The sequence below is a fragment of the Pseudophryne corroboree genome, chromosome 5 (genome assembly GCF_028390025.1).
Source record: "Pseudophryne corroboree isolate aPseCor3 chromosome 5, aPseCor3.hap2, whole genome shotgun sequence".
Classification (NCBI taxonomy): domain Eukaryota; kingdom Metazoa; phylum Chordata; class Amphibia; order Anura; family Myobatrachidae; genus Pseudophryne; species Pseudophryne corroboree.
The window spans coordinates 603,104,652-603,132,575 of record NC_086448.1 but is presented as its reverse complement, the minus strand read 5'-3'; the positions used below and the strand labels follow the sequence as shown (position 1 = coordinate 603,132,575).

General features: G+C 44.4%; 1 protein-coding gene across 5 annotated transcripts in view; it reads right to left on the bottom strand.

Annotated features, from left to right (window-relative positions):
- Positions 1-27,924, bottom strand: part of SPIRE1 (spire type actin nucleation factor 1) — a 524,996-nt gene that overhangs the window by 279,058 nt on the left and 218,014 nt on the right. For all 5 annotated transcript variants that reach the window (XM_063923426.1, XM_063923427.1, XM_063923428.1 and 2 more), the window contains one exon: positions 16,279-16,506. In XM_063923426.1, coding sequence (XP_063779496.1) covers positions 16,279-16,506 — 228 coding nt within the window. The remainder of the gene's footprint in view (positions 1-16,278; positions 16,507-27,924) is intronic.

The following is a 27,924-nucleotide window of genomic DNA, read 5'->3' as shown; positions in this document are numbered from 1 at the left end:
CATAATATACACTGAAATAATGGTTTCAGGGATTACAACACTAAGAATATTCAGTGCCTAATAAAATTAGCCTGGATGGCAGAGAGGAATGACCGTGTAATGGTGCAGCTGTGCTATTCCCCCTCTGGGGTATTGCAGAAATTGGCATCAGGCTCTTTGCGATGAGCAAAATGAATAATTTATGGAACATTTTTTATCCTCAGTCTTGTTATCATAACAGTAGCAGCATGTAGCATGATAGCAGTGGGCTGGCCAGCGTTTCATCTGAATGACGTTCTCAGTGGAGATATCACAAGCAATGTTATGCGTTTCTGCATTTATGATTTGTCAAAGGCACTAATGCTGCACAGACAGGTTTACTGCACAGCATCACTGCGCCCTGAGTGAAGGGTTTTCCAGACACTGATGGAATACTGTATGCAGGCTGGGGAAATATTCACACCCATGTTAAAAGAAAAAAGCGACAAAAAAACCCCCAAACAATGAAACACAAATCAATGGTCTTTATTATCAATAAGATACTGATTGCAATCAATTAGCCATTATATAGTGCAAAAATATTATACAGTGGTGTACAGAGGGAGCATTTCAATTAGCATTGCATGGATGTAGCTCCCTGGTTAAGTACCCCGAGCTATTTAATTGCTCAGCTGGGAAATCCACGATAACTGGTGACTCAGGTGGGTGCACTCAGCAGCAGAGGAGCTGAGCGCACACCACATACAGGGCAGCATTGCAGCGGCGGTCTCCTACGACCGTTCGTGATGGTGAGTAGCTAGAGAGAGAGAGCGGCCGTTCAAGTGCCGGTTGGTGCTGCCAGATGGTGCGCTCACAGTGCAACTGCGCTGTGGGCAATGCACCACAGGCACACAGGTAGTTATGGCCCTGCCTCAGGGATAGTTGAGCTAGTCATGGTGTTACAGCGTGTAGAAACAGCATTGCACTTAACCCAGAAGATACAGTCTAGCAGCTTCTCTGGCACTAATCGCGATAAGGTGCATCTTACAGGTTAAGTGCCAGGTGTGATGCAGTCAATTGAACATCTCCAGGCACTTAACCCAGGAGCTACATTCCCAAGATGCTAATTGAATCACATCCATAGAATATGTCCCTGTGGGTTTGGTAGGGGAGGCCGGCGGCCAGGAGACCGGCCATCAGCATACCAACACTGGTATCCCGGCCGCAGGAAGCAGTCGAGAGGGGGGAGAGAGCGCAACAAAACCTCTTTGGAGCTCGTTGCGCTGGCCACAGGTTCTATTCCCACTCAATGGTCGTTGACACCCACGAGTGGGAATAGTCCCTGGCGGCATTCAGAGTGTTCGAAATTCCGGCACCAGCATGCTGACCTCCGGGATTCCGATCAACGGTAACATAACCGCATCCCATCCGTGCTCCAGTGGGAGATTACAATTCAAATTTTCTAACACACAAACAATATACAGATGTTATGTGCAGTAGTAGGTGTACCTGTGTTTCGAAGTTTATCTACATTTCTAGTATGATGCTATAAAGTGGAGGGCTGGCAAAGTTTGGCTGGTGTGGGGACTGCAAATACAACAGCCCCATCTGACGGGATCCAGTCTCTAGGTCGACAGTAACTAGGTCGACAGGGTCTCTAGGTCAACATGTCAAAAGGTTGACATGAGCTTTTCACATTTTTCCTTTTTTTTTAAACTTTTTTATACTCAACGATCCACGCGGACTATGATTGGGAATAGTAACATGTGCCGAGCGCATCTAGGCACCTTGCCCGAAGCATGGCGAGCGAAGCGGTGCACTAATTGGGGTTCCAGGTCACTGTACGGAGAAAACTACACAAAAACCCCATTAAAAACTCGTGTCGACCTTTTGACCTGTCGACATAGACCATGTCAACCTAGACACCCTGTCAACCTAGCATCCCTGTCGACCCGAACATGGTTGACCTAGACACTGTCGACCCTATGTACCACACCCCCATCTGACTGCTAATCAACCCTATTCTAGATCTATGCAGGATGAGGCAAAAAACTCCCAGGTTTTAAAGGTCAACAATAAAGGCATGGTAAATGCTATTTAAAATTTTAGTGTATGATCTAATGGGAGAGTGTCCAAAGCAAAATTAATTAGGAAACATCCATTTTCATAAGAGAGATATGTGAAGTACTTTTCCATCCGTTAGGGGCGGCACAGGGGGAACACAGTGAGTGATGAGTGAACAACGTGGTGGATTTTGAGCTATTGGAACACTTTTTATGGCATATTTTGCAAAAAATTTTTAACGCAAATGAGCGAGGGCAGAAACGTGGCAATATCTTGTAATACCTTTATTACTCTGTGTTGATTCCATGGCAGCATACGGTCCTAGCTGGAAGAGGGGATGACTACATAAGTGGGTCAAGGGAGAGGGGAATTTCAAAAACAGAAATTCCAGCAAGCAATAGCCCAGCTTGAGGGTGTGAGGGCAACCTCTGCAGAACAGAGCTGGGTGTGTGTGTGCTTCTGAGCCAGGGCAAGTGTAAAAGCGGACCCACTACTTTGACTTCCAAGTTGATCCACCTTTCAGAGCGTGAGTTTAAAGTTACCATTCTAATTATAATGGATTTTCAAACAAGCATGGCCAGAGCCGGCCCTAACCAATATGATGCCCTAGGCAAGATTTTGGCTGGTGCCCCCTAGCACCACCGCTGGTTCTGCCTCTAACCTTGCACCTCTTTCCCAGCACCATCACCCCTCACCCATAGCAGTCCTTGTACCCCCTATATTTTAAATAGGAACAGTTCGCACATTTGACGCACAGCCCAAAAAGGGGCATCTTCTTGCTGGGAAGGGGCATGGCCACACAATAGTAACCCCAATTCCAATTACGCCACACAGTACTGCAACTTTATTCACATTTTATCTTGCGATAGTGTCCATAATTCATATTACATCCCACAGTAGTATCACTTTACCTTATAAACGTTACTCCTCACAGTAGAGCCCCTTATTCACATTACATCACATCACACTCATTACATTACATCACATCACACTGAATTGCTCCTTATTCACATTACACCATACCTTATTGCTCTTTATTCACATTAGACGACACAGTAGTGCCCTTTCTATATGCAACGCCACATAGTAGATCACCTTATACACATAATGCCACACATTAGTAATGCATTTATACACAATTCCACACAGTAATGCCCCTTACACATATGAGACACATTAATGTCCTTATAAACATAATGCACCTTACACATTATGACAACCTTTATTAATGCCCTTTTACACATAATGTCCCTTACACATATGCCGCACATTATTAATGCCCTTATACACATAATGATAAACATAGTGCCCCCTACACATTTTCTGCACATTATTAGTGCCCCTATACACATAATGACACACATACAGTAGTACCCTGTTACACATATGCCGCACATTATTAATGCCCTTATACACATAATGACACACATAGTGGCCCTTTACACATATGTTGCACATTATTAATGCATTTTTACATGACACACATAATGCTCCTTACACATATTCCGAACACTACTGCACAACCAACCCACTCACATGCACACAGCACTCACACTTCCACTAACACTGTGACCTCTGCCTCTGCTTGGATACAGATGTGTCCTCACAAATCTTGCATCAATGCTAACGTCGGGCACCTTTTTTTAATGAAAATGCATTGCTATGTGGCTAGGATGCACAAGCAGCTTCTGCTGATTAAACTGATATGTAGCATGCCTATATACTGTGTGAGACTGTGGCTGTATCTGCATATGAAATGCTACATACAGAATATAGGCATGCCGCATATCATTTTAATCAGCAGAAGCTGATGATGCCCCTAGCATATCAAATGCCCTAGGCAATTGCCTAGTTTGCCTATACCTATGGCCGGCTCTGAGCATGGCAAGTTTTGGTGCTGACGTCTTGCAATTAGGTGATCCCTTGTAGAAAAAAATTACATTAAGTGAAAGGAAATGTATCTATAATTCAGAAGCCAGACCTGACCTTTTAAAACAATCAGATATGGGGATGCACCCTTTGAGATGTACCAAAATCAAGTGTATAACTTGCAGCACAGCAACCCATGTGGTTTCTATGGGGTCCACTGGCAGATGTGAGTCTGCAATACTGACCAAGGTGCAGCCAGGGAGTATGATACAATGGGGCACATGTATTAAACCTGGAGAAGTTATAAAGTGCAAGGTGATAACGCACCAGCCAATCAACTCCTAACTGCAAATTTACACATGGGAGCTGATTGGCTGGTGTGTTATATATAACCTTGCACTTATCACTGCTTTATCACTTCTCCAGGTTTAATACATCTGCCCCTTTGTGCTCTACAACGTAGGAAGAGCAATGTGTCACAGGTTTAATCATAGAGCAGAACGATGGATTACAGTGCAGGCTTGCTCCGAGATTATCCTGCTGTCGCAAGCTGCCCTGCACTTCTCATATACAGAGCAGAGCTATACAGATATTATGTATGAAACAAAGCAAGACAAAGTAAAAGAAAGTTCCATAAACAACAGTAGATGGATAAATGGATGGCAGACGTCTCTCTGCAGTATACACCCTCATTTCATCTACCACACCATTCTGTGTTTAACGCATATTTACTCCCTCTTTCCACTGTATGTATACTAGGAGTATTTGATATGGGATCCGGTCTGAAGATCGACAGTATCTAGGTCGACAATGCTTAGGTCGACCACTACAGGTCGACAGTCACTAGGTCGACATGGATGGAAGGTCGACAGGGTTTCTAGGTCGACATGTGCTAGGTCGACAGGTCTAAAGGTCGACATGAGTTTTTCACTTTTTTTTTTCTTTTTTTGAATTTTTTCATACTTAACGATCCACGTGGACTACGATTGGAACGGTAATCTGTGCCGAGCGAAGCGGTAGCGGAGCAAAGGCACCATGCCCGAAGCATGGCGAGCGAACGCGGTGCACTAATTTGGGATCGAAAACGACACCAAAAAAATCCTCATGTCGACCTTTAGACCTGTCGACCTAGCACATGTCGACCTAGAAACCCTGTCGACCTTCCATCCACGTCGACCTAGTGACTGTCGACCTAGATACTGTCTATTTGATGAACCACACCCATTTGATATAGATCTATTTAGGTTAACCATTTGCTCACAATAACTATATCTACGGTCTATAGGCTGGGGAAGATTTAATGTTTTAGAAGCTGAGCTTAGGTGGTAATAACATAAAATAAAAGAAATGGTTAACCCATTGTGTTCCAGTTGTACCCTGGGACAATATGACCAGGGCAATTCAAACACCAGTAGTAAATTCTTGTGCTTCATGTTTACCAAGCTCCTGGGATTTCTCCAGACTTGATCTCATAAATAATTGACAGGTATGATAAATAATGCCGCTACAGATACAGACACAAATGTCGATACCCACAATACTAGCTGTGTGTCTGGCTTCTATGGCCACCACACAATTGTAATATGACCATGGCTGAATAGTTGAGTGTGATACAAAACAATCAAATTATAATGTATACAGTGATAACTATCCATTTATAAAACTGGATTTACGGAATTAATTATATTTTAAGACAGATAGAAGGTAATGGTCACTGTGCTTTTACAAATATAAAATAGTAACCCAAGCATACTGTATAAAAAGCCATATAAATACAATAAAAACATTATTCCCAGGAGGAAATGATTTGAACAAATGAATGTTAGTCAGGTGTCAACAGAAATGGTACATTTAGAAAGGAGGCAGCATCAGTTTTGATGAAACTGCTTATGAAAACTTGTTATAGAAATATATTCAGCATAAAGCCAATTAGACCCCTTTCACACCGCAAGGGTCGAGGTGCAGTCTAAAAGCACCACTTTTAAATATCCCGGGTCTAGCAACCCTGCATTTCAACCCGGTATAAAAGCAATGTTATACACGGGTTGGATCCGGGTCAATGTGCACTCTAAAGTGTCCAACCCGGGTTATTCAACCCTGCATTCATGTAAAAGTGCTGATTGGCTGTTCTTTGTGTGCCTTGATGATGTCAGCAGCCTGAGCCCTGCTACACAGGAGAGCATTAAGACAGAGAGCAACAGAGAGCATTAACAGCTATTAAGAATTAGGGGTGAGGGAGAGATTGCAAGGCAGCTTTCTGCATACCTCCCAACTTCTTCAAAGTACAAAGAGGGACCTTTGCACGCCCGAAAAGGGGGTGTGGCCTATATGAAAGGGGCATGGCCTCACGCAGAGCCTTGATCGCGTGTCATGCCCCCTTGTACCGTCACTGAGGGGGCATGCCCAGCGCTCCCTGAGCTGTTGGCATGCCCCCTCTCCCTCTGTCACCTGTGAATAGACGCATGTGCACAGCGTCTATTCACCGCTGCTCTGCTACGCAGAGCAGAAGTGAGAGGAGCCTCCCAACTGCCCCCCACCCCCCCTCCAACGCGAGACACTGCGGCCCGCAGGTGGGACAGCGGGACAGTCCCAAAAAACAGGACTGTCCCGCGAAAATCATTACAGTTGGGAGGTATGTTAAAGATGCAATTGTGTATAAAAACATAGCTCTGCAAGCCACAATTCCTGCAATGCTGTGAGCTGTCCCTTCCCTCTCCTTTTGTCCTCTTCTGACCCCTCATCTTTCGGAGTCAAAAAAAATAAGAATTTACTTACCGATAATTCTATTTCTCGGAGTCCGTAGTGGATGCTGGGGTTCCTGAAAGGACCATGGGGAATAGCGGCTCCGCAGGAGACAGGGCACAAAAAAGTAAAGCTTTTACCAGATCAGGTGGTGTGCACTGGCTCCTCCCCCCATGACCCTCCTCCAGACTCCAGTTAGGTACTGTGCCCGGACGAGCGTACACAATAAGGGAGGCAATTTGAATCCCGGGTAAGACTCATACCAGCCACACCAATCACACCGTACAACTTGTGATCTAAACCCAGTTAACAGTATGATAACAGAAAGAGCCTCTTAAAGATGGCTCCTTAACAATATAACCCGAATTTGTTAACAATAACTATGTACAGTATTGCAGATAATCCGCACTTGGGATGGGCGCCCAGCATCCACTACGGACTCCGAGAAATAGAATTATCGGTAAGTAAATTCTTATTTTCTCTATCGTCCTAAGTGGATGCTGGGGTTCCTGAAAGGACCATGGGGATTATACCAAAGCTCCCAAACGGGCGGGAGAGTGCGGATGACTCTGCAGCACCGAATGAGAGAATTCCAAGTCCTCTTTTGCCAGGGTATCAAATTTGTAGAATTTTACAAACGTGTTTTCCCCCGACCACGTAGCTGCTCGGCAGAATTGTAATGCCGAGACCCCTCGGGCAGCCGCCCAAGATGAGCCCACCTTCCTTGTGGAATGGGCCTTAACAGATTTAGGCTGTGGCAGGCCTGCCACAGAATGAGCAAGTTGAATTGTGTTACAAATCCAACGAGCAATCGTCTGCTTAGAAGCAGGGGCACCCAACTTGTTGGGTGCATATAGTATCAACAGCGAGTCAGATTTTCTGACTTCAGCCGTCCTTGAAATGTATATTTTTAAGGCTCTGACAACGTCCAACAACTTGGAGTCCTCCAAGTCGCCAGTGGCCGCAGGCACCACAATAGGTTGGTTCAGGTGAAACGCTGATACCACCTTAGGGAGAAAATGCGGACGAGTCCTCAGTTCTGCCCTATCCGAATGGAAGATTAGATAAGGGCTTTTATAAGATAAAGCCGCCAATTCAGATACTCTCCTGGCGGAAGCCAGGGCCAGTAACATAGTCACTTTCCATGTGAGATATTTAAAATCCACCTTTTTCAATGGTTCAAACCAATGGGATTTGAGGAAATCTAAAACTACATTTAGATCCCACGGTGCCACCGGAGGCACCACAGGAGGCTGTATATGCAGTACTCCTTTAACAAAAGTCTGTACCTCAGGAACTGAGGCCAATTCTTTTTGGAAGAATATTGACAGGGCCGAAATTTGAACCTTAATAGATCTCAATTTGAGACCCATAGACAATCCTGATTGTAGGAAATGTAGGAAACGACCCAGTTGAAATTCCTCCGTCGGAACACTCCGATCCTCGCACCACGCGACATATTTTCGCCAAATGCGGTGATAATGTTTCGCGGTGACTTCCTTCCTTGCCTTAATCAAGGTAGGAATGACTTCTTCTGGAATGCCTTTCCCTTTTAGGATCTGGCGTTCAACCGCCATGCCGTCAAACGCAGCCGCGGTAAGTCTTGAAAGAGACAGGGACCCTGTTGTAGCAGGTCCCTTCTCAGAAGTAGAGGGCACGGGTCGTCCGTGACCAACTCTTGAAGTTCCGGGTACCAAGTCCTTCTTGGCCAATCCGGAGCCACTAGTATTGTTCTTACTCCTCCTCACCGTATAATCTTCAATACCTTTGGTATGAGAGGCAGAGGAGGAAACACATATACTGATTTGTACACCCAAGGTGTTACCAGTGCGTCCACAGCTATTGCCTGTGGATCTCTTGACCTGGCGCAATACTTGTCCAGTTTCTTGTTGAGGCGAGACGCCATCATGTCTACCATTGGTCTTTCCCAACAGTTTATTAGCATGTGGAAGACTTCTGGATGAAGACCCCCCTCTCCCGGGTGAATATCGTGTCTGCTGAGGAAGTCTGCTTCCCAGTTGTCCACGCCCGGGAAGAACACTGCTGACAGTGCTATTACGTGATTCTCCGCCCAGCGAAGAATGTTGGCAGCTTCTGCCATTGCACTCCTGCTTCTTGTGCCGCCCTGTCTGTTTACATGGGCGACCGCCGTGATGTTGTCCGACTGAATCAACACCGGTTTTCCTTGCAGGAGTGGTTCCGCCTGGCTTAGAGCATTTTAGATTGCTCTTAGTACCAGAATGTTTATGTGAAGAGACTTTTCCAGGTTCGTCCATACCCCCTGGAAGTTTCTTCCTTGTGTGACTGCTCCCCAACCTCTCAGGCTGGCGTCCGTGGTCACCAGGATCAAATCCTGTATGCCGAATCTGCGGCCCTCCAATAGATGAGCCTTTTGCAACCACCACAGAAGATATACCCTTGTCCTTGGCGACAGGGTTATTCGCAGGTGCATCTGAGGATGCGACCCTGACCATTTGTCCAACAGATCCCTTTGGAAAATTCTTGCATGGAATCTGCCGAATGGAATTGCTTCGTAAAAAACCACCATTTTTCCCAGGACTCTTGTGCATTGATGTACAGACACCTTTCCTGGTTTTAGGAGGTTCCTGACAGGTCGGATAACTCCTTGGCTTTTTCCTCGGGAAGAAAAACCTTTTTCTGAACCGTGTCCAGAATCATCCCTAGGAACAGCAGACGTATCGTCGGAAAACAGCTGCGATTCTTGGAATATTTAGAATCCAGTCGTGCCGTCGAAGAACTACTTTAGATAGTGCTCTTCCGACCTCCAACTGTTCTCTGGAACTTGCCCTTTTTAGGTCGTGCAAGTAAGGGATAATTTAGATGCCTTTTTTCTTTGAAGAAACATCTTTTCGGCCATTACCTTGGTAAAAAGGCCCGGGGTGCCGTGGATAATTCAAACGGCATCGTCTGAAACTGATATTGACAGTTCTGTACCACGAACCAGAGGTACCCTTGATGAGAAGGACAAAATTTGGACATGGAGGTAATCCTTGATGTCCAGGGACACCATATAGTCCCCTTTTTTTCCGGTTCGCTATCACTGCTCTGAGTGACTTTATCTCGATTTGAACCTTTTATGTAAGTGTTCAAAACATTTTAGATTTAGACTATGTGTCACCAAGCCGTCTGGCTTCAGTACCACAATATAGTGTGGAAAAATAATACCCTTTTCCTTGTCGTAGGAGGGGTACTTTGATTATCACCTGCTGGATATACAGCTTGTGAATTGTTTCCAATGCTGCCTCCCTGTCGGAGGGAGCCGTTGGTAAAGCAGACTTCAGGAACCTGCGAGGAGAAGATGTCTCGACTCTCCAATCTTTACCCCTGGGATAATACTCGTACGATCTAGGGGTCAACTTGCGAGTGATCCCACTGCGCCCTGAGACTCTTGAGACTACCCCCCCACCTTGAGTCCGCTTGCACGGCCCCAGCGTCATGCTGAGGACTTGGCAGACGCGGTGGAGGGCTTCTTTTCCTGGGAAAGGGCTGCCTGCTGCAGTCTACTTCCCTTACCTCTATGTCTGGGCAGATATGACTGGCCTTTTGCCTGCATGCCCTCATGGGAAAGGAAAGATTGAGGCTGAAAAGACGGTGTCTTTTTTAGCTGAGATGTAACTTGGGGTAAAAAAGGTTGGATTTCCCAGCTGTTGCTGTGGTCCCCAGGTCCGATGGACCGACCCCCAAATAACTCCTTCCCTTTATACAGCAATACTTCCATCTGCCGTATGGGATCTGTATCACCTGACCACTGTCGTGTCCCTGACATCTTCTGGGAGATATGGACAACGCACTTATCTTGATGCCAGAGAGCAAATATCCCTCTGTGCATCTCACATACATATATATAGAATGCATCCTATTAAATGCTCTACATGAATAAAATATTTTCAGTCAGGGAATCCGACCAAGCCAACCCAGCACTGCATCTCCAGGCTGATGGCGATCGCTGGTCGCAGTATAACCACCGTATGTGTGTATATACTTTTTAGGATATTTTTCCAGCTTCCTATCAGCTGGCTCCTTGAGGGCGGCCGTATCTGGAGACGGTAACGCCACTTGATAAGCGTGTGAGCGCCTTATCACCCTAAGGGGTGTTTCCCAACGTACCCTAATTTCTGGCGGGAAAGGGTATAACGCCAATATTTGCTATCGGGGTAACCCTACGCATCATCACACACTTCATTTTATTTTATCTGATTCAGGAAAAACTACAGGTAGTTTTTTCACTCCCACATAATACCCTTTCTTGTGGTACTTGTAGTATCAGAAACACGTAACACCTCCTTCATTGCCCTTAACGTGTGGCCCTAATGAGAAATACGTTTGTTTATTCACCGTCGACACTGTATTCAGTGTCCGTGTCTGTGTCTGTGTCGACCGACTGAGGTAAATGGGCGTTTTTAAAACCCCTGACGGTGTTTCTGAGACGCCTGGACCGGTCCTAATAGATTGTCGGCCGTCTCATGTCGTCAACCGACCTTGCAGCGTGTTGACATTCTCACGTAATTCTCTAAATAAGCCATCCATTCCGGTGTCGACTCCCTAGAGAGTGACATCACCATTACAGGCAATTTCTCCGCCTCCTCACCAACATCGTCCTCATACATGTCGACACACACGTACCGACACACAGCACACACACCGGGAATGCTCTGACAGAGGACAGGACCCACTAGCCCTTTGGGGAGACAGAGGGAGAGTCTGCCAGCACACACCAAAAACGCTATAATTATATAGGGACAACCTTATATAAGTGTTTCTCCCTTATAGCATCTTTTATATATATACAATATCGCCAAAATCAGTGCCCCCCCTCTCTGTTTTAACCCTGTTTCTGTAGTGCAGTGCAGGGGAGAGCCTGGGAGCCTTCTCTCCAGCTTTTCTGTGAGAGAAAATGGCGCTGTGTGCTGAGGAGATAGGCCCCGCCCCTTTTTCGGCGGGCTCGTCTCCCGCTATTTTTGAAGTTAGGCAGGGGTTAAATATCTCCATATAGCCTCTGTGGGCTATATGTGAGGTATTTTTTGCCTCTAATAAGGTTTTTATTTGCCTCTCAGAGCGCCCCCCCCCAGCGCTCTGCACCCTCAGTGACTGTTGTGTGAAGTGTGCTGAGAGGAAAATGGCGCACAGCTGCAGTGCTGTGCGCTACCTTTATGAAGACTCAGGAGTCTTCAGCCGCCGATTTTGGACCTCTTCTCTCTTCAGCGTCTGCAAGGGGGCCGGCGGCGCGGCTCCGGTGACCATCCAGGCTGTACCTGTGATCGTCCCTCTGGAGCTAGTGTCCAGTAGCCAAGCAGCAAATCCACTCTGCACGCAGGTGAGTTCACTACTTCTCCCCTAAGTCCCTCGTTGCAGTGATCCTGTTGCCAGCAGGACTCACTGTAAAGTAAAAAACCTAAGCTAAACTTTCTCTAAGCAGCTCTTTAGGAGAGCCACCTAGATTGCACCCTTCTCGTTCGGGCACAAAATCTAACTGGAGTCTGGAGGAGGGTCATGGGGGGAGGAGCCAGTGCACACCACCTGATCTGGTAAAAGCTTTACTTTTTTGTGCCCTGTCTCCTGCGGAGCCGCTATTCCCCATGGTCCTTTCAGGAACCCCAGCATCCACTTAGGACGATAGAGAAAATCCATTTAAAATGAAATCCATGGTGTTTTAATTGCTGACCCGTGTTGCGTTAAAAGGAGCCAGGGTTGAAAGTGTAGTGTGAAAGGGTCTGACCCGTGTCGGACCTGGATTCAAAATACCAGGTCGGACCTGGATTCAAAATACCAGGTCGGACCTGGATTCAAAATACCAGGTCGGACCTGGATTCAAAATACCAGGTCGGACCTGGATTCAAAATACCAGGTCGGACCTGGATTCAAAATACCAGGTCGGACCTGGATTCAAAATACCAGGTCGGACCTGGATTCAAAATACCAGGTCGGACCCGGGTTTGCGGTGTGAAAGGGGTATGACACATACAGAGAAAGAGGAGAAAAGATGGTGAGTGGTAAAACCAAACAAAATATGAAAGGCATTCTACACTATTCCAATGACATCCAGGCAAGTCTTGCTGCATCAGTCATTCCATACGCAGCGAGCACTTTTTAGTAAACACCACATTCGACAAGGTGTGCGAAGGGGGCGGATCAGGCTTCCGTTGCCGGCGTTGAAACGCTGCTGCAACGGCTAATTCGCCCCCTTCTAATGTAATTGAATTCCCCCCTTTATCTGGCAGCCTGACACTCAGCAGATAGCGCAGTCATACACTGTATGATATATCACAGTGTATGGCCATGCAATTTCTTGGTTCCTCCTCTGGAGATGAAGGAAACATTTCCCCATTCATCTCCTGTGGAGGAGCGAGGGAATCTCGGTCCGTTGGCCGTGGCAGTGCTTTCACTGCCAAAAGTGGACAACCAATGATTGGATCAGTCTGGAATGTTGGAAGATTTCTCATGCCTGACCGTCCGATCATCACTGATCAGTCGAAGCAATACACTATGTGATTATAGTCCCGATCCAACGATAATCTGCAGATTTGGACGATGATTGTGAAATGAGATAACTCTCTCTACTCACTCACCTGCAAAATGTTCTTTTCTACTCATCTCCTACATAAACGAAATCCAAAAAATTGTTTATGGAACTCTAAGGAAATTGCTTAGAATGAGCTGTTACATCACTCTGACAAAAATCCATGGGCAATTAAAGATTAGCTGCAACATCACAGTAATATTAATATTAATGAAAAAGACCTAAACGATAGAGTTGTATCTAATTAGAATTCTTTTATAACTTAATTTATGTTCTGGTCCTAGACCTTGGTGATGATATTCAAGCAGAATGTAATCAAGAATTCAAAAGACATTGTATAATGTTATCATGCCAAGAAAAGAGTACTTATCATCATTATTGTTTATTTCTAAGGTGACACAGATTCCATAGTGCTGGACCATCATCTTACACATATGGCATATATCAACATATAGTAACTGATAATGAAAACCTACCAATTACGCACAATGCCACCTACATGGGTGGTCATCATGGGTTAGCAGTTACAGCAAAACCCATGCGAATGAGCAGAAATCAGGGGAAACAAACTGACCGCAGGGTTATACAATACAAACATGAGGCAGATGGAGAAGACCCTACTCGTGCATACAGGAGTCTCATTATCCCAGACACAAAACATAAAGAACAGAGTAAATTGTCTAAAACAAAAAGAGGGGTGCTAATACTATTAATTCTAACAATAATTATTTTATCTTTATAACTCTTTCGCGAGTAGAACTCAAGGAGCTTAACAGACAGAATGAACATAATACAATATAGAATCAATGAAGTACAGAAATGTTATGCATGAAGTACAGAGAGCATGGAGACACTAATGGGACATCAAGGGAATGCTTGAGTAAACAGGAAAGTCTTGAGTATGTGTTTGAAGGATTCTAGAGATGAAGCCTCTCAAACTGTTCCGGAAAGCGAGTTCAATAGAGTTGGAGATGCATGGCTAAAAGCTGGAACCCCAGATATATTCTGGGAGATTGTAGGTACTGGTAAAAATCCTTAATCTACAGTAATCAAGCGGGGCAGGATGGCATCAGAAGTTGATTCAGGTACCTTGGACTATAGTCATGTAGGGCTTTGAAAGTGATTTGCCATCTTAGAGGCATCCAGTGGAGGGAGAAGAGAATGGGTGTTATGTGGTTGGAAAAGGGCTTGTTGGTTAATAGCCTAGCAGATGTGTTTTGAACCAGCTTTAACTGGGCAATTCTTTTGTTGAGAGACCTAAGTAGAGATTATACAAATTAATGTATGACTTTGGGTAGATCTTCAGTGGGAATTAAGTGCTTGATTCTATGGTTTACACCACTGGTGGACAACTTAAGAGTTTGCTGGGAACCCAGATGCCAGCTTTCTGGCACCCTAAAAGAAGGTGCTCAATGACATGTGTTGCAATCAGGGAATCCCAAAAACAAATTCTGTGAACCCACATGTTGCCAATCCTTTAACTTCACGTAAGTGAGTAGCTTTTCTGCTCATAGGTAGGTCTGGCTGATCCTGTGAACACACTGACAGAAATACTATGGAGGATATAGTCACTGTGCTAGAGTACAGTACATGCCACATTACTTTCTCAAACATGACGCTCCTAATAAAACATTCATTTGTATAAACTGCCTATGTCTGCACATAACAGTGTAATATACTATACCTGCTGAGCTAGAAAGTTCTATGTGGAAGCAGTATCTCTACAGACAGGCCTCTGTATACACATGTGCTTATCTAATATGCACTACTGTATATTAAATACTTTTTTTTTTTTATATATATAACTTTTTATTGAGACATTACATCATCACAAATCTGGTCGAGGATATGGTCAGAGCAGAAAGTCCAAAAAGAAATTACACTGATACAGAAAAAGAAAAATGATAATATTAGAGTAAAACATTGCTTGTATAAAACAATCAAAGTCACTTCAGTATATTTTAATTGAAATGGTGAACATGGTGATTCCGGGAGGGGCCGTTGGCCAGATGTATCCTATTCGGCCAGAGCAACAGGTGGATCCTGAGCTGCCAGCCTCGTGAGATACCAAGTAGTATTTTTGAGACTAAAATTAATTTGCTGCCTCGTAGCAAGAGGAAGGGATGCAATATATGAGTCCCAGAGAATAAAGAAATGTTCAACCTGTTTACCTTTATCTACAATAGCTTCTACCCAGTCCATTTTGAAAAGAAAGTGAAGCTTGGACAAGAATAGGTGTCTATCCAATCCTGAAGTATCATCTCTTTCCCAGCTGCGCTAAGAGCTAATAGCAGTTTTTTACTTTCTAAAGTCATGCGGAGAGAGGGGTCAAAAACCCAGAATATAGCCCATTCAGGGTTGAAAGGCACATATGTGACAAGTTTAGCCTCAGCGTAACGCCGAATGAGATGCCAGAAATACTGTATGATGGAGCAAGCCCAAAGACAATGGTAATTATCTGCATCCGCTTGGTGACACTTCGGACATGTATGTGTGTCGGAAGTTCCCATATGAAAATGTTGAATAGGGGATAGATAAGTATTATGGTATATATTCAGGAAAAGTTCAGTGTACATACTAGCTTTTAGAGCCTTTCGTGAAAACAAAAGGGCTTTTTCCAGTACTGGTATGGTCAAAGTGGGAAAATGGGTCAACCATTTAGACATGCCTCCCGCTACCTCCGCGTGGTTAATAATATTTCTCAGGAAAGTATAATGGATAGAAATGGCCTTACGCTGAGGCAATGGGAGTGTCAAAAGGCAGTCTAACGAGCTCCTCCAATCAGCTGAAAAATGAGTAAGAACGTGGGTAACTTAAAACCGTGTTTGTAGATATGCCATTGGGTATGGGCTTATCATGGCATATTGGGACGATACTTCTGAGTAATGCAAAGGACGCTTGTCCTTTATTGAGACCAGGGATCGCAAATTGTGAACACCCGCCAATCTCCACAAAGTGAAGGGGTGAGCAGCCATGCCATCCAGAAAGTCAGGGTTGCAAATCAGTATATTAAATACATATATACTTTTTATAACTTCAAGAAAACAGAACATTGAGGCATAAGTCAATCTGCTGCCAAGGCCAAACCGTCAAAAAGCTTCAATTACCTTCATAACATTTTTGTATGAATGACGAAATTCTGGCACCTCCTTTTCACTGGCATCCTCGTCCTCATCCAAAGCATCATATCCTTCATCGTTGCTGCCATCAGTCTCATCCACATTGGTCATGTTATCAATCAGCCGCTCCAATGGGGGGCTGAGCTCTCTCTCCTCATTGTCTTTTAATCCATAGTCAAGTGCTTTGTAAATGATGATTCCAAGCGATACAATAACCTGGAATATGCAAGACAGAATAGATGGTAACGTTACCCTTTCATATAATAATAGCAAAAGCATATTCAACATTTACATTTGAAAAAACATCGGAATAAATGGTAAATCTAGAAAAAGGTTACACTTAGCAGATCCACCACATTTAAGTAAATGAAAGACTCATTACAGTTCACTTTTTTCCACTAACATAGCTCAGCTTGTGGGCTCTGGTGCGTAGTCTGTTAGTACCTGGCCCATGACCTTTAGGTCAGTCTAACCCAACCCATACACTATTACACTAACCTATTCAGCTCCTGTCTGTTATCAGATTGTCTGCGACATGAAAGTGATGAGTGTGGTCCTCCTGAGCTCTGGTTCAGGGAACAGAGGACCCCAAGCTGCCATGTTTTAGCAGAAGCAATTCCTGTTTTTATGCTATGGCTTTAGCCTCATTTTACCCTCTACCTTAAATATACAATTATGGCATTCTCTACTGTACATTTGAGTTTATATAAAAGCAAGGAGGGTTAACTGATTCTAGATTATTACTGCATAATGATGGCGGTGTTGGACCTACTTATCCATACGCATGTTTTTACAATTTAATGTGACTGGGGAGACAAAGAAAATAATAAACTTACAATTCCCCATGACTACACTTAGCTGCATAGTTATTTCTCTCTGGGGGCGGGATGTACTAAAGCAAAAATGCGGTAAAACCCCGAAAACGGGGGTTTTACCGCATTTTCATATTTACTAAGACCCTACCGCAGCGTTTTCGGCGTCCAGGGTTTCGCCATCTCTGGATGGCGAAACCCTATAGAAGCCCATGGGCTTCTTTTCGCCGACCGCCGCAACCCGCCGACACCGACGACCCCCGCCGCAGACGCCGACCCCCCTTCCCCCTGGCTTACCTTCCTCCAGGCTGCCCTGGACCCGGAAGGTAGTGTCCTCCTCCCCCTAGCAACGCAGCCGGACGTCCTTCCGGCTGCAGGGGGGAGGAGGAGGTGCCGGGGGCAGCCTGCTGCTGCTTCCCGGCATCTAGCCAGTGTGGGGACCCCGGGGAGGTGACGGAGACCCCCCGCAGACCACCTAACAGGTATCGCGGGGGGCCTCCGTCACCGCATCGCGATGTTGATCGCATATGTTAGTACATATGCGATCAACATCGCTGCGGTAACCGGCGAGGGGCGGCGATGTATGTTAATACATCCCGCCCGCGGTTTGATGTAAAAATAAAATAAAAAAATAACATAAATGTGATATTTTACAGTATAAACACTAGATAGATAGATAGATAGATACATACATACAAATAATTGTGCCAGGCTGTCATGTCTTCTCAATATAAGAGCCCCGACGCCTCCCACTGGCTTTAGTATAGGAGGCCCAACACTGGGGTAAGTGTGGGAGGGGGGATGGGATAGAGCTGTGATGGTGTACACACACACACACACACACACACACACACACACACACACACACATACATACATATAAAAGCATCAGAGCCCACCATATACAAATACTACGTAAAGGAGTGGCTATTACTTATATAACATTTAGGTTGGAGGCAGCAGATTTGACAAGTACAGATGGAGACTGTGCTCTTGGTCAGGTGATCCAATTCTTATAAACACATCTTTTGTCTTACTGTACATGTGTTACTGCAATAAAGCAGATAACTGGGTATTTACAAAGGAATCGTTCAGAGCTGCCCTCAGGAGTATTACATCCACCCAGCCTATCTCGTGGTTAGATGGTGTGTATGTTCTAATCACACGCACAACTATTACATGCAACATGCAATATGCCAGGTCACATTTCTATTGCGTATTAACACGGAAATAAAGATTAAAATATATACAAATACTTGTGAGATCATATGACAAAAAAAAAAAGCAGAAGTAGATCCTGAGGGTGCATGATTAAAGGTGAGATGATTAAACTGACAAGATGTCTGCTCCTCAAGCCATTCTAACCAAATTCCCCATAATGTTACATTCTGCACCACAAATAGAATCTAGAAGAACAACATACTTCTTCTAGAAGTGCAAACATGGGTACGCCTACCATCAGTTTTATGAAGAAATGTTAGATTTTCCTGTTGTCTAACAGTACAGAAACTGGTGGCTGTATGAACGTCCACAGAATAGACAAATGCCATGATTAGAAATCATTCTTACGCCAAATAAGAAAGGCAGAACCACCAATCTATAAGTGCACATGATCAGCAGGACACCACGAAATGAGTCCTTGTGAAATCATGGAAATCACATCCAAAATGGCTATATTTTTACGGCACTGAGCAGGACTCTTATGCATTGAACTCTGATCTGAAAATGACTTCAGTAAGCTCTGGTATATTTGTTCAAGGCACAAAGGAAAAATAGGACTTTACCCAAATGCTACAACATTAATTAGGAGATTCCTACCAGAACCTAAGATGATAAAAATCTAATGATTTAGGAGACGTGAGCTCAATGCGGGAGAAATGAATACAGTAGGAACTAAGGATTAATATATGATCTACAATGAAGGGATGTAAGGGAAGATTGTGGTATCATGACCACAAATAGCTATTCAAAATTAAAAATGTACCCTATAATCATTCAGATAATGCAAAGCTGCTAAATATATGACAGTGTAGTAATGGTGAATGGACTGTAGAACACTGCTTTAACTTATTACAGGGTAACTAAAGTCACACTTTGAAGTAGGAAATTCATGTATTTGACTTTGCAAGATACATCATGTCGCTACCATGTGGCAATCAATGCATTTATAAGATGGCAGAAATGACAATAGAGGGGGTATGAGCCATATAGCAGCGCTGACATCACATGCCTAATGGCTTTTATTCTAGCTTAGAGTATGGTTAGTGTTCAGTGACAGATGGGATTGAACATTAGTAAAACCACTGTAAATCAGGCTAGCGTCTGCCCCAAGTAACCTTTCCTTATGCCACACTATGTAGACTGACCTCAAAGAGGAAATAAAAAATAAAGTTCATCATTTGCTTGCAGAGAGAACATACAGAAACAAAGTTTACACTGACAGAGACGAATCACCTCTATTAAGGCTGAACAATGGAACTAATGGAGATTTAATGAGCTACTATATGAGAACACGTTTACTATAAAGGAGTGTAAATCTTGTACAACAAATGATCACAAAGCAAAGTGTGTATAAAAAATATAAGACTTCATTTAAAATGTTTCAATCATTATGTTTAACATAAGAATACTTAAAATCTATTAGGATTGTAATAAAAGTCCTAATGATCACAAAATAAAACAACAAATATATATGTAATCCAAGAAATTTACAGAAAAATAATTAAGCATGTATAAAAGTGTGAATCACTCTACTTAATCTAATTACAATTTTTTTTTACACTGGGGTTGTGTATCCCGATCAGTGAAATGCCAAACGCTTCCCCTTCAGCAGCACTGTTCTTATAACATGTTATACTGGCCAGATTTTATTGTAAATATAATTTCCCACTGGACCTTTTATTCACCTCTTTTTATAAATGTTGATACTGTAATACATTGTTTCCCAAACTGGACACTCTCAGGGGTGCCACACTTACCCCAAATGATTTAGGCCAGTACGTTTGCAGGCTGGGCTGCACTCTGGGGCTGATTCACAGACGGATATTGGATTCTAATTCAGATTTTAAAAAAGGAGCCCAAGTCTGTTGCTGTCAGCCACAATACCCGTTGCTGGCAGCCATAAGCCTGCTGAATGGAACTTTACTGCTCCCATTAACCAATATTGCCTTTTGCTTAAAGAGTAAAAAGATGATGTTCACATGCTTAGCTATAGGTAGAAAGTGGTCTTAGGCTGGTTACCCAATGAGGTCATGAAAACATCAGCGACACAATGTCAAGCGTGATAACATTTGGCAGTAGTGTGTTACTAGTGCTCATACATGTAACCAGTTACACTGAGGTTACCCATTCATTCCTCTGACTCCATACCCACTTCCGCAGATACCCGAGGTCAGGAGCACTGTACTGGCACAGCAGCATCCTTTAGACATTTTTAACTAAGCAATATTACTGCTGTGTGTATATATGTTTGTGGACAGACAAGTCTACCTAGTGCCCCAATGCACATTGTACCATTCACCACCTGGGTGTACAAGCTCATTCTAACTTTATGCAAATTCTCCAAAATAAGTATGGAACGGACATGCTGTAATGACGTGTTGCTACATTACAATCAGTGACAATCAGGTGACTTAAAGAAAAGAGGCTAGGCAGCAGGCTTCTTGGGTGTGACCTACAAAAAAGGGCAAAGATCTTGTCTAATTCTATGCAGGCATTTTAGAATGAACAAACTGCAAAGTCCTGTCATAACTGAAGCCTTTGGCTATCCGCACCAGCTGCATGCTGAATATAAATGGTCTTATTTCTACAGTCTTTATTTTTGAGGCAACTTTTCATATTGTTGCATAGAAAAAATAAGAATGATCTGACAGAGCCATGTTCTTAAAGACAATGACATATTCCTCTTCCACTTATAGCTGTCAGCAATGAAATGTAATGGTTGAGAAAGAATCTATTCCACGCTGTGTCCGTTGAAAGGCAAATGTGATTATTCCATCCAGAGAGCTTAAGTACTAAAATGTCTATATTAAAGAGATTCAAAGTGATTGCTGCCATCTAAGTCAGTGTGAATTCTTGCTTGTATAAAGCTTGGGGGTAAATTTACTAATATGGGAGTTCTATTTAAAATGGGATGTTGCCCTAAGCAACCAATCAGATTCCAAGTTTTATGTTCTAGAAGGTGCTAGATAAATGAGAAGTAAAATCTGATTGGTTGCTATGGGCAACTTCACATCTTAAATAGAACTCCCATCTTAGTAAATTTACCCCATGGTGTGCAGATTTAAATCAGCTTGATTTAAATCATGGTTTAAAACATGATTATTAATTTTACAGAAATCATTTATTTAAATCATGTGATTTTTATTCCAATGCTGTACATGTGTGGAAAGAATTAGAGGATAGTTTGAAAGAATGAAATCAGGACAACCCAAGCATAAAGAAATGTTTGGACCGCAACAAGCAAGCATTTGATGGACCCACTTTACTGTGGTAGTTGTTAGACTACAGAAGAAAGTTAGAAGCTCTTAAGTTTGCCAAAGAAAAATACTGTATCTACATTCAAATTCCCTTCTACCAACACTAGTCAAGTTCTACGCAAAAGCAACCCCGTTTAATTACCCCTTGTTTGACCACAATGTTGGGTCAATAGATTGGTGGAAAATACAGATTGGTTCAGAAACTGTAGCTGGTAATGAAAATATCTTGGAAGCATTAGAGCAATTGCTAACAGCTGCAGCATCATCAGCTTCAGTAGAAAGAATATTTTCCACATGGGTGTAGTATGTTATGCCGGCGTCCGGCATACCGGCGCCGGTATCCTGACCCGGCAATATACCGGGTCGGTTGCCATAGCAGCGGGGGAGCGCAGCAGCAGCAGGGGCAGGGGTGGAGGCAGCGATGGGAGATGAGATAATCTTCTGCGCCGCCTCTCCCTATGCTGTGGATGGGAGCCGTGTCGCATCGACACGGCTCCCATTCACACTGCGCCTGACCCGGTATTCAACTCGGATATAACCCTTCTTATATACCGGGTTGAATTACTGGGTCAGGCGATCCGCTAATTCGGGCAAAGTGCTTTCACATCGCACACTGACCTGTATCGACACGGCAATATGCTGTGCCGATACCGGGTTATTTGTGCGATGTGAAAGGGGTATAATTCAGAGTTACAAATCAGCAAGGCAAATGGCAACTACTCTAACTTTATTACTGTAACATCATTACTGTTTCTATCCTTTTGCAGTTTGTGTGATGTGTGTAGTTTGCTGTGCATGCCATGATTCATGGTGACACTGTCAAGTCACTTAAATTAAATATATTAACAGTATTTTAAAGAACTCCATATTACTGTTTTTACTTGGTTTATTTGTTTACTTGCTCATTTTTATAAAAATCCAATTTAAATAAAAAAAAAGTTCAAATAAAAAAAATCTGATTTAAAAAAAAAAAAAGATGATTTTTTAAATTTATTTTTTCAAAAATCATGATTCTTTTCACAAGCTGGTATAAAAGAAACTCCTAGCTAAGTGCCAGACTCTTGTTAGGCATTTGAGGGCCTGATTCCTGGATGCATGCTGGGGCACAGTAACGGCATCCTTATACACAGCTACTCTGATAAATTACGCTAATGTAGCAGTAGGCAACTTGTGTAAATAGACACCTCCTGGCTGCTTCTGTGATATAATCCTGTGTACAAGGATGCAACATCCTTAATCAAACCTCCCAACTTTTGTTTGTTGGGGGTCCGAACAAGCAGCGCCGGAGGCGCAGTCAAAGAGCGGTGGGGTCTCGATTGGTGGGGGGCCTCATGTTTCGACCCCTGTTTGCATCACTTTGGGGGCATGCCGAATAATAAATCCACCCCACTAATTCATGTCACCACTAGCAGTGCAGCATTTACTTCAAATGTTGTGTATATAAAGAGAGAGGAATACCTATTAACAAACTAGTTAAAAGCCTGTCAAAATGACTGACGCTAAGGGCGTCAATGCCCCTGGTGACACCCGGTGCGGGAGGCCGCGAAACGGGGGCATGGCCAAGCATGAGGGGGCATGTCTTCGCGGGCGGACCCCCGTCTTCGGCACTCCAGGGGGTTAAGAAGATGTTGGCTGCCCCCCGGAGAGCGCCTCTTTGTCTCATACAACCCCACTTTGTCCCTTCCCTCCGGGTCCCACCTCCCCAGTCCTAAGCCTGCAGCCTGGGATCTCTTGATACTGTGCGTCTCACCTGTGTCCGGTCTGCATGTCAGCGCACGGCGCTGCCGTTGTCTGACTCTCACACCGCGGGTGAAGCAGCAGCGGCAGGTCTCTCGCACAGAGGCTGAATGCAGAATGCAGTGCCGGCTCCTACACAGGGCAGGAGCCAGGTGCTGCACGTATTATTACAGTGCAGCATCCGGTTCCTGTCACTGAGCAGGAGCCGGCATTTTGGTGTTGCCCGCAGGGTGCGGGCCGCACCCCCCGCACCCACATTGTGACGCCACTGACTGACACCAAGGCTGGGTTAGGGGGGTGCGGTTGCTATTCACACAGGAACTGCCTGGTTTTGTGGAAGTCCTTCTGCTGGGAGCCGGGCCTCTGTCATGCTGAGTGTGTGTATGTGTGTGAGTTATATATATATATATATATATATATATATATATATATATATATAAATATATAAATATATAACTCACACACATACATACACAGAGAGAGAGAGAGAAAGAGAGAGAGATCAGTGACGTTTGGTGAGGTGGAGCCTTTCCTGTCATACTAACGTTTGTACCAGAGTTTTGACTATATACTGTAAAGTAAATGAAAAATACAGAGAATATGTTAAAAATATCTTCTTTGTATTATTCTAATCATTTTTATTGTCAAAACTCTGGAGTAAAAATGCTATGACTATCTTTTCCACACATCTCTGAGCAAAACTCATCACATTGTCAGAATTCTCTTACCTGAATATCAGTTTCTCTGTTGTTTTAAATCTTTATTATAGTTCAAATAAGAAATGAAACAAAAAGAAAAGCAACATATAAAACAATCATATTAGCACTGATAGTGAGTCAGACAATCATGCTTCTCACACAAATGGCAGAATAAAAAAAATAGGATTTTAATTACCTACCGGTAAATCCTTTTCTCATAGTCCGTAGAGGATACTGGGGTCTATTTAGTACCATGGGGTATAGAAGGGTCCACTAGGAGTCATTGGCACTTTAAGAGTTTGATAGTGTGGGCTGGCTCCTCCCTCTATGCCCCTCCTACCAGACTCAGTCTAGGAAACTGTGCCCGAGGAGACGGACATACTTCGAGAGAAGGATAGAGGTGAGATACCGAACCAGCACACACAACAAGAGGAAAGCCAAGCTAACCAAACTTGAAACAGGAACAGCAACGGCTGAACAAACATTACTTAACCAAGTAACAGTGCAGGAAGAACGAAGCACTGGGCGGGCGCCCAGTATCCCCTACGGACTACGAGGATTTACTGGTAGGTAATTAAAATCCTATTTTCTCTTACGTCCTAGAGGATACTGGGGTCCATTTAGTACCATGGGGATGTACCAAAGCTCCCAAACCGGGAGGGAGAGTGCTGAGGTTCTTGCAGAACTGATTGACCAAACTATGGGGGTCATTCCGAGTTGTTCGCTCGTTGCAGATTTTCGCAACGGAGCGATAAAGGCGAAAATGCGCATGCACGTGGTACGCAGTGCGCATGCGCTAAGTATTTTAGCACAAAACTTAGTAGATTTGCTCACGTCCGAACGAAGAATTTCCATCGTTGAAGTGATCGGAGTGTGATTGACAGAAAGTGGGTGTTTCTGGGCGGAAACAGACCGTTTTCTGGGAGTGTGCGGAAAAACGCAGGCGTGCCAGGATAAAACCCGGGAGTGTCTGGAGAAACGGGGCAGTGGCTGGCCGAACGCAGGGCGTGTTTGTGACGTCAAACCAGGAACGAAACGGGCTGAGCTTATCGCAGTGTAGGAGTAAGTCTCGAGCTACTCAGAAACTGCTAAGAAATTTCTATTCGCAATTCTGCTAATCTTTCGTTTGCAATTCTGCTAAGCTAAGGCACACTCCCAGAGGGTGGCGGCCTAGCGTGTGCAATGCTGCTAAAAGCAGCTAGCGAGCAAACAACTCGGAATGACCCCCTAAAGGTCCTCAGAGGCCAAAGTACCAAACTTGTAGAACTTTGCAAATGTGTTCAAACCTGACCTAGTAGCTGCTTGGCAGAGCTGTAAAGCCGAGACACCCCGGGCAGCCGCCCAGGAAGAACCCACCGACCTAGTAGAGTGGGCCTGTACAGATTTTGGACATAGCAAACTTGCCGTGGAATAAGCATGCTGGATAGTAAGTCTAGTCCAGCGTGCAATTGTCTGCTTTGAAGAAGGACAGCCAATCTTATTGGGATCATAAAGAACAAACAGCTACAGCTAGTCCGTCTTTCTGTGACGAGCGGTTCTTTTTACATACACCTTCAAAGCCCTCACGACATCTAAAGACTTTGACGTAGCAGAGGTGTCGGTGACAACCGGAACCACAATAGGTTGGTTGATGTGAAACGCAAACACCACCTTAGAAAGAAATTGCTGACGAGTTCTGAGTTCAGCTCCGTCATCGTGGAAAATTAAATGGGGACTTTTGGGAGACAAAGCCCCCAGCTCCAACACGTCTTGCTGAAGCCAAGGCCAACAGTGTGACGGTCTTTCACGTAAGATATTTTACGTCCACCTCCTGTAACGGCTCAAACCAGTCCGATTGGAGGAAATGCAGCACCACATCGAGATCCCAAGGTGCCGTGGGAGGCACAAAGGGAGGTTGTATGTGCAGAATATCTTTTTAAGAACGTCTGGACCACAGGGAGAGAAGCCAATTGTTTCTGAAAGAAAATAGACAAGGCTGAAATCTGGACTTTTATGGAATCCAGACGTAGGCCCACATCCACTCCTGCTTGTAGAAAAAGCAGGAAACGTCCTAGATGGAAATCCACTGAAGAAAATGTTCTGCTCTCACACCAAGAGACGTATTTCTTACAAATACGATAGTGATGCTTAGACATTACCCCCTTCCTAGCTTGGATCATAGTCGGGATAACCTTGTTAGGGATCCCTTTCCTGGCTAGAATCAGCCGTTCAACTTCCATGCCGTCAAACGTAGCCGCAGTAAGTCCTGATAGACGAACGGGCCCTGTTGCAGAAGATCCTCGCAAAGAGGAAGAGGCCACAGATCTTCGAGGAGCATCTCCAGAAGGTCTGCGTACCAGGTCTTTCTTGGCCAGTCCGGAGCAATTAGAATTGCTTGAACCTTTTCCTTTTTATTCTCTTTAGAATTCTTGGGATCAGAGGAAGTGGAGGAAACACGTACACCATCTGATAGACCCATGGAGTCGTCAGGGAGTCTACAGCCACCGCCTGTGGGTCTCGCGACCTGGAACGATACCGCTTGAGCTTCTTGCTGAGACGAGAGGCCATCATGTCCATCTGTGGATATCCCCATCGACTTGTCAAGCACCTGAACACTTCCAGGTGAAGGCCCCACTCCCCCGGGTGCAGGTTGTGTCTGCTGAGGAAGTCTACTTCCCAGTTGTCTACTCCTGGAATGAAAACCGCTGACAATGCTACAGCGTTTCTCTCTGCCCAGAGGAGTATTCTTTTTTTTGTATAGTCTGTTTTTATTTAGAACAGTATAACAATACAAGGATTGCATCACATTTCAACAAAAGGAGGAAATCGTCAGGACACAAATGAAGGTCTAATACATCATAGCCGTAAAGAGTAGGGTGGCGTGTCGTCCCCATCGCTGGGGGTCAGTGTAGGCACTAGCGTTAGTAGGTGTTTCTGTAACATCCATCCGATGTCCTGTCGGCATCAATCCATACTATAATGCAATCGTAATATCTTTAATAGCATTGTGGAGAAGTTGTAGAAGAGAGAGAGGAATTAAATGAGAGGAATAGAAGAGAGAGAGCAGTGTGTGACCAGACTGGGGCTAGCTATCAAATTGGGGGGGGGGGGGTACAATCTATCCATTTGATCAATTGCGTGGTTAAATCATTTGACAGCATAGACATAGTCCTTATAATCTTTGGAAGACATATACTATATCCAGGGCATCCATATGGTCATAAACTCCGAGAGTTTATCTCTGGAGACCAGGAGGATGTTTTCCATATTCATGTAATAACTAATTCAGTTAAACCATAGTTTCCTAGTGGGTGGGAGTTGAGATCTCCATAGTGTGGGGATGACTGCCCTCGCTGCATTAGACAGGTGTCGAAGTAGCGATGTTTTATGCTGAGCCAGTGAGATTGAGGAATGGGAAAGTAACCAGAAGGCTGGGTCTGTGGGGACTGGAGTGTGAAGTATGTCTTGAGAGATGGATACAACATCCCTCCAGAATGGTTTTAGTAGGGGACAGTTCCACCAGATATGCATCAGGGAGCCCGTGGCGTCGAGACATCTCCAACATCTGTCCGTCACTCCAGGATACATGAAGTGGAGGAGAGAGGGGTGCCTGTACCATCTCATCAAGAGCTTATATTGAGTTTCCCTGACTTGTATGCAGACTGAGCTTTTGTGGGATTTGAGGAATATCATCTGCCAGTCTTTGTCTGTTAGGGGAATCCCGAGGTCTCTTTCCCAAGCCAGCTGGAAGGGCGTGGGCGTCTGGACGTTTGGGGTCTGCAATAGTCTATAAAGTGAGGAGATGGTGTGCTGGGGGGGCATGTGGCGACGCACATCCTCTCGAACTGGGTTAACTCTCGTGAGGCCCGGAGATACCTACGCTCGGAGTGCAAAAAGTGTCTAAGTTGTAGATACTTCCAAAAGTCACGTT